At 33.0% G+C, this 13,521-nt stretch overlaps 1 protein-coding gene across 1 annotated transcript; it reads right to left on the bottom strand.

Moving 5' to 3' along the window:
• Positions 1–322: 322 nt before the first annotated feature.
• On the bottom strand, positions 323–4,815 carry LOC110919142 (protein LONGIFOLIA 1). The gene is made up of 6 exons (XM_022163424.2): positions 4,619–4,815; positions 4,128–4,384; positions 4,009–4,046; positions 2,814–3,908; positions 2,155–2,287; positions 323–1,239 (listed from the first exon to the last, which is right to left on the bottom strand). Exons 2-6 carry the CDS (start codon positions 4,243–4,245, stop codon positions 509–511), a joined length of 2,115 nt encoding a protein of 704 aa, XP_022019116.1. The 5' UTR covers positions 4,246–4,384; positions 4,619–4,815; the 3' UTR covers positions 323–508.
• Between the last annotated feature and the right edge of the window lie 8,706 nt (positions 4,816–13,521).

Raw genomic sequence — 13,521 nt, 5'->3', positions numbered from 1 at the left:
ATTCCAAGGGGTGCGGTTGAAAATTTTCAAAGGTGAGGTCAGGATCTTGTGCGAAATTTAACCGTAATTTTTTTTTTCAAGGGGTGCGGCCGCCCACCCACACGAGTGGGTAGGTCCGCCCCTGCATGCATGCACACCCGTTCCAGTTTCATACACATGACCCAATAAGAATCAGTTGATGAGACAAAACCCTTCATACCTCCAATTTTAAATGGACTAACAGACGCCTAGTAGCAAAACATGTATGATACAAGATCATTGATACGGGCTAATCTCACTAGGATTTCGTTAGCCACGACTAAACGACATCTAATCGTCAATGTAGCATTATAACAGAAAAAATCTGAAATGTTAAATAAAAGTGATTCTACAATACAAATTTATACTAGCCTAAAATTAGCATGTTAAAAAACCACAACAATAATCAAACATTTACAACCAAATATTATATATAAACTTCATATGATCACACAAAAACACAACCCGACCACCAGCGACCCTCTTAGTATCAAGTGGATTTGCCGAGAAACTCACTGGAGCTCCGGCGGGCACAACTCATAACAACTTCATCAACCAAGTCTCTAAAGATAAGTTGCTCAACCTCCACTCCAATCACCTGAATTTCACCACAAAAACCGGTCCAGTTTTCTGACATTTTCGACAAATCCTCCACCAAAATGTTCTTCAAATCATCATCCTCGTTCCCGGGCCCACACCCATCTTGTTTCTTGTGCACTACAAGCTGCTGCTCAATCTCCAAACACAACTCCCTCAAAAGCTTTCTAGAATCCTGCATCATCATCATCATCCTAGAAGTTGAACTTAACTTCCCGACAAGAATTTCATTCACAGCGTCAAATATTAGCTTCCTGTGACGCTTTCCGTTTTGAAGATTACTGAACTTGGTGTGTTCCAAGACCGAAAATAGCTCAGGGTTGATCGGGTGACTGGATGGGTGGAATTCGAAAGATTTTAGATCTCTGAGAAGGAGCCCGGAAGATAATAAGATTTGCGAGATGTATGTATTGTTCGGGTTTGTGTTTTCACAGAAAGATGCAATGTAATCTGCGGGAGATTCGTTGTGGCTGGAATTGAGGTTCTTAAGTTTTTGAACCAAATCCTCGACCCTCTTCAGCTTCTCACGGGTGATCTGAAATGATATAGTCGTGTTTGATTGAATACCGTTTACTGCTTCATGTCGATCTTTAACAATAGTATTAGCGGAGTTTGGAGTGTCATCTGTTGAAGAAGAGCAGGGTTAGTCTAGTATAATCATAATAAACACAAGAACATGATGCACATCATGTTGTAAAGATTGCGCTCTGCAACTCGCATATAGCAAGAATTTTGTTCGACCGATTACTTTTTCTACTTTTTAATTTATACATATAGAAAAAGTTTTAAATACAATAGTCCTTAACGTGTGATGCGTACGATATTAAATCACGCATGAACAAAATATAACATGCATGATTAGGGGTTTACCCCATGCGTGATTTTCTGATTTGTTCATGCGTGATTAGGGTTTGAATTTTATAACATGCGTGATTTAATATCGTACGCATCACACGTTAAGGAATATTGTACGTCAACCTTCCCCTGTAAATATATAGTTGAACTGTTGAAATAACAATATATTATTTATAAGTAAAGATTCATTTGAACACACGTTCGGTGACTTTTGACCCGTTTGACCAGGTTGACCCGTTATGCCCCCTTATTAGTTCCAGCTAAGTTTTAATATGTGCCCATTTTGCCCATTGGAGATGAAAAAACAATCCAAATCGATAAATTTTTACCCCAAATTTCCGTCTTCTGTTGTTTGATTAAGTTAAAATAAAAAAAAAAATAAAAAATAAAAAATAAAAATAAAAGATCTCAGAAAAGCATTTGTCTTGCCACTTAATAACCAAAGTTTGAACATATTCTAACGACTTATCGTACATGTGCCATCTTCTTTGCCCAAAAAGATGACACCTTGACCACTTTGCGCTTACATAATTGGTATAATATCAGTGCTCATAAAAAGTTTAACAGTAAGTAGAGTGAATAAAACTCCCGGGCCCCACCAATACCCTGCTAACCAGTGGAACCAGGTCAAACGTAACTTGCGCTGAGTATGTATCTAAAAGGGCATTAGGAAAAACAGTTTACCTTTTTTGGTAATCGTCGTGCGTTTCACAGGGGAAGGTGGATTATCCACATAGACTGAATCATCGAGAACAGAGACTGGACTCGGTTGTTCTGGAGCGACCCGTTCACCCACCTTCACATGCATCGTTGATTTCTAGTAACAGTAACAAAATCTTAGTTAGTTATTTAGTTAAACAATCTTTATAATCAAATTATAATGAAAGTAATATAGAAACATATAAATTTATTAGAGTAAACTACAATTTTCATCCCTGTGGTTTGCTGATTTAAACACTCTAAGTCCAATAGTTAAAAAGTTGCATTTATAATCCATTAGTTTACTGATTTGTTCAGTTTCAGTCCACATCACTAACACCGTTAGTGTAGTTCTATTAAGTCAGGATAAAAAGACTATAATACCCTTGGTATTCATAATATGAAAAGGGCATTTATGCATCACAACTCTCTTTTCCCTTTTGTATTTATAAATACAAAGGTCATTGTAGTATTTTTATAATGATTTAACGGAAATACGCTAACGACGCTAGTGGTGTGGACTGAAACTGAACAAATCAGCAGACTAATGGACTATAAATGCAACTTTCAAATTATTGGTCAGAGAGTGTTAAAATCGCAAACCACAGGGACGAAAATTGTAGTTTGCGCAATCTAGTATGTACCTCTGGTGTTGAGTTAGGACTCCTCTGCCTTCTGGTCCTAGACCCCAACTGCGGCTTGTTCGACTGCTTTCTCGGTTTACCAGAATCCGTACGAGGAATGGACGGTCGAGATCGCCTCTCTCCACGCGTACTCTCAGTAATCAGATCCTTACCCGTATTATTATTTATAAACCCCTTCTTCGCAGGTTTCATGATAACAATACTCGACTCGTTAGAAATTCCCGACTCCTTACTTTCAGACAACGTTTCTTGATCGTTACTACGGTCCGAAGATCTCGCTTCAACCGCCTGCATTGCCTCTAATATCTGTTTAAGCGCTCTAAGATCCTTTCCTGATTCCGAAAACTCAAGATTCTTTAATCGTTTATCCACTTCACTATAAACATTCAATACGGGCACGCGTGTTTTAGTTGACGCTGTTGTAGCACGAACACCATCTCGTTGCTTCCACGGTGCGGCTTCAATGGGAACCTTCGAAATCGGCTTTACGTCAACATTTTTCCAACACGGAGATGTTGGTTCCCTTAACGTACTTTTAATAAGCGTCACACGATCATTTGACGAATTGACAGATTTCAAAGATGGGAAAGTTTCCAAGCCCATCAACTTTGCTACGACACTGGGTGGCCGTCTTTGACTCAGATCGTTGTTGGCATTGACCTCACTGTTAACTTTCGGGTTTCGGTTAGACGGTTTATTGGGTACAAGTGAAACAGAACTAAGAGTACGTATCAACGGTTCTCTACTATCTAACGAAAGCCTCTGGTTTGTTATTTTAGAATCAGTTTTAATCAACAAAATGTCGGTTTCCTCCCCGTCGAAAGATAACCGTGGGTACTCTTTCGATAACGAAAATGAAAACCCATCTTTGAATTGGCAAGATTTTGATCTAGAAAGCTCTCTAGGTTTATGACAATACAAGATATTTGAATCATCTTGTTCCATTAAAGCATCATAGATCGAGTCTTTGACCACATCTCGATGGTCAATGTTTTGATGGTTGTCTATGTTATAATCTACATTTGAGAAAGGAGATGAAGGACACCATGAAGAGAAAGAGTCTTTAGATGATTCGGTTGATAGCCTATGCTTTTCCTGAAACAACATGTTAAATTCAAGCATTTATTAACAATCCGATACAAACAAAGCCAAATTTAAGATATGATAAATTATTATTATAATAAAGTAAACGTACCAAACTTGAGTCTCTTTCATTGTTGAAAAACAAAGTTCCTGCAGTGAAATTGTATCATCAACACTTGTGTTGTTTGTTTGTATATATTAACTAATCATAATGAAGAATGAAAAGAGTACCAGAATTGCACCGCTTTCCAACAATCCGCCTTGTGGAAACAGAATGGTGGCGATTAAAGATCTGAAACACGCACCCGATTTGCTCCGGATTTTCATCTGCCAAATAGTTTGCAGCCATTTCACTACTCAAATTACTACATTCAACTTTTTTATTTTTAATTCTCCCTTTAAATAATCAAAATCGAAACCCTTTGACCAGTCAACTCTCTCTCAAACAGTTGGTCTGCAACTGAAAATATCACCCACATTTCCTATTCCTGTAAATCAAACGTCAATGTGAATCATATTCTCAACGCAGAAAGAATCAATCAAATAAGGAAACAAAACGCCAACTGGGATAAAATTACACAAACCCACTTCGAATTATCAATGTTATTATCCAAAATTTGTGATTTTGTAAACAATTAACGTAGGAAAACATTCGAAATGGGTATAGCCAGGTGAAAGCAGTTACTTTATGGATAATGCAATAATAATCACACATTATTTACCTTGTAAATACATATGCTGAAGACAGGAGAATGTGTGACAGAGGTTGAAGAAGGCAGGCAGGGTATGTTTATTGTTTTGGGGTTCTACGAAATTGGATGGTGGGAATTTTATAAGAAAGAAGAAGGTTACATTACATGTGCAATTAATAAATTGGGATTATTTATCTCTATCAAGTCAAACAGCTAGAGAAATTGAAGTTGAGGGTATAATTGTCATTTTGTCTTCAATTCTGCTCATGCTATTTTTAACTTTCTAGATCACCCGAAAACGATCATGCGTTAGTTACTTCAAAAAGCTGGATCGATATGATTCGATTTAAAATTGAGTTGAGCTAACTCGGCTCGGTTAGAAATCCAGCCGAGCTCGAGTCGGTTCGTAACGATCTGGACTGGCTTGGCTTGGTTTGCTCTTTAGCTCGACTCAATTTGGATCGGATTATTTTACTTTTAATATAATTTGTGTGTATATACGTATAACTTTCTTTCATGTGCGATGAGTTTTGAACAATTTAGATTTTGGATGCGTGGCAAGCAAAGTTGAGAAAGACCAACAACGAAGGACGACTAAGAGATCCTCAGATGAGTTGTTGAGAGAGAGAGAGAATAGAAAGAGAAAGTAAAGGTGAAATTTGTGACGGTATGTTAGGATTTTACAGGACGTGTGATAAAGGGACAAGTCACAAGTGAGTAATTAAAGAAGAAAAATAAAGGGACAAGTCACAAGTGAGTAAATAAAGAAGAAAAAAACCACATAGCAGACTCGAACCCGACCTTCAAAGCTAGTTAATTAGCGCCTCAACCGCTGGACCAACATATTTTTCGTTGAACACATCTGTATTAAATGACTTATAAATACAAATAAATGATGTCGGTATAAAAAAACCATCAATGGGTGGACACCTGTCCACACATTACTATTCACAAGGTTCATTTACTAATATATAAGATAAGAGGAAAGTTCATTTGAGAAGAAATTTATTGTGAGAAGAAAAAGAAAAAAGGACATAATGGTAAAACATTAAATAGTTTATAACTACTTCCATTAATTATGTTATCTCTAACTACTAAAGCAGAAAAACATTTTATGCTACACATTTCAAAATTTATCCTACAGATGTCAAAAATTGTCCTCCACCCTTATTTTATCTTGAAAAAGTATATTTAAAAGTAAGTTACAAGTTTAATTAGTTAGGTAATTAATTACAATTAGAAATTTACTTGTGTACCCTTATTAATAACATTAAATACACATATTAATAAAGTAAAATGAAGCATTTCTATTGGTTTAAAACTTATTCTTTTTATTCTTACAAATTTTTTCTTCTCATTTGAACCCTCCACTATAGGATAATACATTATAAAAGATCGGTTATTATTTGCGGGTGTTTAAAAGTACAATTGTATATCTATGGCGTATTTAGGGCTATGAGGGTTTGATACTAATGAACTTATATTATATTTTGTTGAAATTTAAAACTTATTTTGTATGGTTGAACTTGATTTTAGCTTATAATGTATTAGGTTGAACTAGTTTTAGATATGTTTTTTTAAACCACTGAATGATATTTTCAACTTAGATTTCCAGCTCGGTTTCAAATTCAAACTAACATGGTTTATAATTAAATCAAGCCCGAGCTTGGACTTGGCTCATAAACAACCCCAATGGTGAAAAAACAAGTCTACGTAAACAAATGTCTAATCCCCCCCTCCCCCCTCTCTCTCTTATAACCTTTAATACATTATCTTTTTTATCTCTCTTTAAGTTACATCCTCTCTTAAAAAACACACCCTATTCTAAATGCACTTAATGATAATAATTAATTGGTGTTATAATTCATTTAGATTAGGGTTTTAGTTTTTTTTTCAACCTTTGTTACATATCCTCTTTTCATATGTTTATAATGCCAAGTGGGACTAGCTTACTTGGTAGAGGCGCTTGTCTCTTAGTAGGAAGTCTTGGGTTCAATCTCAAGCAAGAGTGATTTATTTGTAAATATAGAAGTTTGGGAGAGTAACATTAGTCATTCAAAAAAAAATGTTTATAATGTACATTAGTTTTATCTTATAATCTACCTTTGATTACATGATATTAAAGCATAACCAAGACATAACGGTAAGTTGAAAAGAGCAAAATTTTAGAGTAAGTTTGATTTCATAGACGTAATAAGTGAAATCAGAAAGTTATAACTTGGGAACCGGATGAGTGTGTCATCATTCCCACCATCAATCGTCATCCATGTGTCGCCTATATCATCTGACATCCTCCCACGCGACGGTGCGTGAGAGCGTATAATTTATTGTTCAACCTTCCTTGAAACTCAACTCATCAACGATAAACTCGAAAGATTCAAATTAATTATGGTGGGACAAGAAATGATGCACAGTTGATTCTATTGTGTGACATTACTTTATTATATGACATGTAAAGGGAACAACAAGACCGATCACTAACTGATTACATTACGAAATTAAAGAGAACTTATGAGGAATTTTAGTTCTTTTAAGTGTTGGTGTCATAATTATGCAATCCAAAAGGAAATATATAGAAAAGGGTGAGCAACCTGACCAATTTTCGACTAGAATATAATACTCTTTAATCTCAATTCTTGAATAAGATATTTCTTCTTTCAAATTTCTTTGTAACGAGTCTTTAGTAGGGTGCAAACTACTTGTTTAAAGCTTGAATCACACGGTGCTCAAGCCTAAACTAGAGCTATTTCTAAGAGATGAGTTCTCGCTCGAGCTTTACAGACTGAAAATAATTAGTCACTTGAACCTAAACAAGCGTGTTACTTAAGTATATAATAGTACTAGGCTATACTCCCGTGTATACACGTGTTAACTAATAAAAGAAGTTTATTGGTAAATAATACAAGTAGATGTATATGATAATCATTCCACAAGTTTGTAATATTTACTCATAGTAATTAATACCCAACACACTTGTAAAGTGCATGTCGCGGTCATCAATTCTTTAGGAAACTTTTTAGTTATTTTTACACCGTTAGCAATGAGGTAACGAAATAATGAAATAATTTTCATTAAATACATCAGAGAATCTACGACATATTTGACTATATCTTATTATGTTTAATCGTATCTATATTTTGTTATGTTTAATCGTTATCTATATTGTTGAATATTTTTAATTATAGTAAAATATATTTATTTATTAATGATAACAAAATTGAACGAAAAATTGACATCTGATAATTGTAGTTAAACATAATAACGATTAAACAAAATAGAATATTTTTAATTGTAGTAAAATTTAATTATTTGTTAATGATAACAACTAAACGAAAAATTGTCATGTGTTAATTTTAGTTAAGCATAATAACGATTAAACAAAATAGAAGCTACCTGTAGTAAAATATATTAATTGTAGTTATCGATATAATATTTTTATTATTTAGTTATCCATAAAGTATTTTAAATATAAAAATGGGATATAAATTAATATTATATTTAGGTAGCATAAGGAATTGCAATGTGGCATTTATTTGAATGGTTTATTAGAGTGTCGATAGAAGATTAGATAATATTAAAATTAAAATTGAGAGAATTTATAATAAATAATAATAAGGATAATAAAATTATTTTAAATAAAATAAAAGTAAAATTATAAGATTGAAGGAGAGATTGTTATGTGACATTAATTGGAGTCTTTTATTAATATTTAGATTTATATTTATATATTATAATATAATGCATGCTAGACATCATAGTGTTTTATATGAAGCAATGAATAAACTTCTGAAGAGAGAAGAAGTCGAACACTATGTAGAAAAACGAGACCTTTGAACAACCAAGTGCCAAACACACTTAGCTCAATTTCTACCGTAAATTTTTAACATTTAGTGTAAAATGTTGAATTTTTAAGAGTCCAGCCCCCACTAACAATTCTTTCAAGCTCCGTCACCAGCGGCCATATTTAAGTTCGTGTCTAGAATTATCATGAGACATTTTTGGTAGAGCATTCTTTATTTAGTGTGTGAAAACCCTCTATCAAATGTTTTTCTTCATTTTTCTTTATTTCTGTGTGTCACTTTGTAATCTTTTACTTATTAATACTATCAATCTCTTACATTAAAGATCATTTTTTTCCACATAGTTAATATTGTTTACATTATTATTGTTGTTGTGATAGATAAATAACCTGCTTGTTTGTAGCACCTTTATGATTATTATTATTGTTGTTGTTGAGATAGATAAATTACCTACTTGTTTGTAACACCTCTATTTTTTACCAATGTGGTATTAGAGCCATGCTAACATGTAAGATCGACACTTTGCCTTGTTTGATGTTTCTCAGTATAATGTATCCTTTCTCTAGAATCAAAATTATTTTAGATGAAAATATGAGAGGAATTCAAGGCAATAACTTCTTTATGGTTAAAAACCCTAGATCTTTGTTTTATCAAAATCTGAGGAAGTTTCTTGATCTTCTTATCCTACTATTAACAATCTCAAATTTTTAGACGAATTGTTTTATTGTCATAAAAATCAACATAATATTAATCCATAACGATTTAAAGCATATATATGTGAAGTGAAAAGAATACATGACAACTTACATAAATACTTTTAAGAAGTTAAACTATCTTACCATTACTAGACCTGATGACTTTCAAACGAGTGTTGTAACCCGGTTCATGTCTTCTCCAACCCAAACCAGGACGTTGTCGCAAAAAGTTATATCCCGTTTGAGTGCAAAATCCAAATATATGACACAAAGTACCTTCACTACATGAATTTGTTTATTTTTCTCAAGCTAAACAGTGAAATAAAGAATATTCATATTGCAAACACTAAGATGTACTATGAAAGGACCAAACATATAAAAGTTGATTATCACTTTATTCAAGAGAAACTACAAAATGGAAAAATTACAACCCGGTATGGTAGAAATGCTTTTGCCAAAGCATAAATTAATCGTATGAAAGGACCAAACATATAAAAGTTGCTTATCACTTTATTCAAGAAAAACTATAAAATGGAAAAATTACAACCCCATATGTTACAAATGCTTTTGCCGAAGCATAAACTAATGGTAGAGTTGATTATACTTGTAACAAGTTGAACATGAGAAGTTTTGTAACAAGTTGAACATGATATGTTTGTAACAAGTTGAACATGATAAGTATTTATGTTTCATTTTGAAAGAAAGCGCTTGAATGAAAGAATGTATTAAGTTAGCCCAAATGGGTTAACTTAAATAAATAGTTGATATTTTTCTTATCTATGCGTACTTTCTGTCTTTTTTTTATTGAGTTAAATGTCATTTTAGCCCATGTGGTTTGGGTAATTTTGCTAATTTAGTGTAAAGGTTTGAAACGATGTTATTTTAGTCCAAACAATTTTAACGTTGCCATTTTAGTTTACTGGGTTAATTTCATCCCTTTATTTTGTTAACTAGGAGGCATTTCGGCCATTTTAAATGTAATTCTGTTAACTAGAAGGGCAATTCGACTATATAAAATGATCGAATTACCCTTCTAGCTAACATAAAAAATGGACGGAGTTAACTTAGTGAAGACTAAAATGGCAACGCTTGAAACTATTTGGACTAAAATGGCAATGTTTCAGTCTTTTGGACTAAACTGATAAAATAACCCAAACCGCAAACACTAAAATGACATTTAATTGGTTTCCAGCTAATTAATTGGTTTTGTTCACTCAACTGTTTTTATACATGTGGGTTTGTTCACTTAATTGTTTTATACATATGGTTTGAGTTCACTTAGTTGATACCTATAGTTTACATTCTACATAATTATTCTTCAATTTTTTTTACACTGATGATAATGTAGAATAAATGTTCTCCAAAATGTTCACCAATAAAAATGTATATACGTGTATATACGAAAAAATAAAGAAAAAAATGCAAAAAATTTGATAAACACACACACAAAAAAAATAAGAAAAAAGAACTGATTAATAAAACCTAAAAAGAATTAAAAACCTTTTTTTAATTGACAAAAAAAAGTTGTTAAAAATGGGTAAATATGTAATTTTAAAGTTTTAGTAGGTATAAGGGTAAGATAGTCATTATATAATTTGTTTTTAACAAACTAATTCAAAATGGGTAAATATGCAATTTTTTTTTGTTAAGACAGAGGATATATGTAATTTTGGTTTCACGTTGAGTAAATATGTAATTACAAAAATTTGTAAGAGGCTATATGCAATTGTCCCTTTTGTCAAAAAACCAACACACATGTCACTCACATGCCAAAGACCATGCACATGCAAGTCACATGTATCTTCTACCATCTTTTTAAATGCCTAGAACATTTTTAGACGTGATTATTTTTTAATTACACTATAAAATCAAGTGTTTTATTATCATTCCAATGAGTATACTATTGTTATACTTTAAAATAAAAAAAATAACATGAACTGGGCGTTCGCGAAAGTTGGTGTTTTATGGCTTTATTGGAGTGTGTAATTTTATGGAGTCTTTTGATTGTGCAATTTTTTGGAGTTTTTGCACTGTGTAACTTTACGGAGTTTTTACACTGTGCAATTTTATAGAGTTGATCACGCGATTTTATGCACTTTTTGGACTGCAATTTTAAGGTTTTAACGGTGTTTTTTAAATAAAAAAACGCCATAAAAAGCAAGTTAGAAACATAATAACCTATTTTTAAAATGAAAACCGTCATTAGAATTTCCAATTAAAAACGCCATAAATATCCAGTTCAGAAAAACACAAAATAATGTCCCAATTTAAAAACTTCATCATAAAATCCAATTTAGCAAACACCATAAAATGTCCAGTTAAAAAAAGTCATAAAAACCCCCAATTCATTTTTTTGAAAGTATATTAATAATATACTCGTTTGAAGGATAAAAAACGCTCGATTTTATCGGGTAATTTTCTTTCTTAAAAATAATCACGTATAAAAAAGTAATGAACATTTAAAAATGCGAGGAATTGTTAAAAAGTCAATAATTGTTGCAATTACTATCATACCCCTCCATGTGATGAGGCGTGTGATATGTTTATAACTATACATATTTTTCGTATCGAATTCCTTACATTCTGATGATTTTGGATGTGGTTTTCTCGCGATTTGGATACTTAATTGTTTAAATTATGGATTTGCAGGAATTGATGATGAACTTGCTAATTTCGCGGTGAAAATGGAAGAAAAATGGTGCAGCGAAAGGAACACGGAAAGACGTGTCGGAAAAGCAAGGAAAAAAATAAAATAATGCTGTACAGGACCCTTTACGGACCGTAAGACCTGGTCTTTACGGTCAGCAAGGAGGGGACGCGCACCCGGATTGACCTAGTAGCTTACGGACCGCAAGGCCTTCACCATACGGTCCGTAAGGTGATCGTATTTCGCAAAAAAATTATAAAACCAAGGCAGCCGATTAGGGTTTGGGGCATTCACGCAACACAGGCGGCATTGGAGCATTCTTGGGCGATTGTGAGGCATCTTGAAGCTGTGCAAGAGTCGTGGAAGCTTTAGGTTCGAGTTGGAGCGTTTCGGGTTCGTTAAACATTAGTTTTCGGTTTCTTTTCGTCTTGAACTATGAATTCAGTTGTTTTCAGACCTTGTTTTGTTGATTTATTGAATATTATGAGTAGCTAAACTTCACAACTACCTAGGTTTTGATGAACTAGAAGATTGTAATGCGTTTGTGACATGTTTTCGGTTATTTGATGTGATTTACATAACTTTGCTTTGATATTGATCTTGATATTGCATGTTGGTATACTTTGATTGTTTTATTAGTCAATAAATTCAGCGGTTTAGGCATGAAGAAATTCCCCCTAGACTTAGAATTTAATCTAATTCGGTTATCTTAAGATTTTCGGGTTAGGTATTGTGTTGAGAAATTGACCAAGTTGTAACATTCCCAAAATTTTTATTTATACAAAATATATAAACTTATGTTATTAAAAGGATACATCATGGGTAAGTTGACCAATAGAAATATAAGATATTTTGGGCAAGCGTAGGAACCATTTAATAATTAAATTATAAAAATACATTATATTTGAACCTACTCCATTTTAATGAAACCTAGTTCAAAACATAGATACAAATATTCTCATTCTAAATGACATATTGATTATTTTATACAACGTTATATTTTAGAAGTTATACACACCAAATAAGTGAACCAGTTAAATTAATTATAATATATATATTAAATAAAATAATTATACAATAATAATTCATAAAACCAATATATCAAAAGTAGGAAATGCATGCAAGGAACTTGAGAATTGTGAAATACTGTACGTGAAAGTCAAAGGAATATAATAAGTGATACGTGGCTCAATTTGAAGGAACATATGATCTTACGTGAACTTGAAGCTAAACACATTCAGTATAAATAGACACAACCTTCAACAATTCAAGTTGTCTAGCCTTCTTTCCATTCCTTTATCCTGCTATCTCCCTCTCTCTCTCTCTAAAAATTATATTTTTATTTTTCACCCATAATAATAATAATAATAAGGTTCTGCCTCATTTTAAGTGTTTTAATCCTTGATTACTGATACCCTGTCCAAGTGACGTAGGGCCCCGTAACGTATGACAAGGCTCTGCCTAAATTCGTTGGGGTTCTGTCTCGTGACGTAGGGATAAAGTAGAATTGGGTCACTATACTTGATGTGAGTGCACTATATATTTTATTAAATAACTCAGGAGTTATACCTAAAATATATCAACCATCCTAAAGCACCCCTGACACCCTACACTTTCTAAAATACACTCCGTATGTGAAAACCGAGCCCGAAATACAATATAGCATTAAAAATAAATGAAAAACAAGAAATAGTAAGTTAAGGCGGGCCGCGTGAGCCCACCCCAAACCCTTACGCGGGCCGTATGTAAGCTAGAACCGGACTCCTTTGGTTTCTTAAGTCTAGGCGGGCC

This window comes from Helianthus annuus, chromosome 2 (assembly GCF_002127325.2).
Source record: "Helianthus annuus cultivar XRQ/B chromosome 2, HanXRQr2.0-SUNRISE, whole genome shotgun sequence".
Taxonomy (NCBI): Eukaryota; Viridiplantae; Streptophyta; class Magnoliopsida; order Asterales; family Asteraceae; genus Helianthus; species Helianthus annuus.
The sequence above is the reverse complement of the archived record's forward strand: the minus strand, read 5'-3'. Positions and strand labels throughout refer to the sequence as shown.

Coding starts and splice junctions, on each gene's coding strand:
- LOC110919142 (XM_022163424.2), bottom strand. CDS start 4,245: ATGGCTGCAAACTATTTGGCAGATGAAAATCCGGAGCAAATCGGGTGC. Junction 4,047..4,127: donor TGGAAAGCGGTGCAATTCTG/GTACTCTTTTCA, acceptor ATTTCACTGCAG/GAACTTTGTTTTTCAACAAT. Junction 2,288..2,813: donor GTCCTAACTCAACACCAGAG/GTACATACTAGA, acceptor TACTGTTACTAG/AAATCAACGATGCATGTGAA.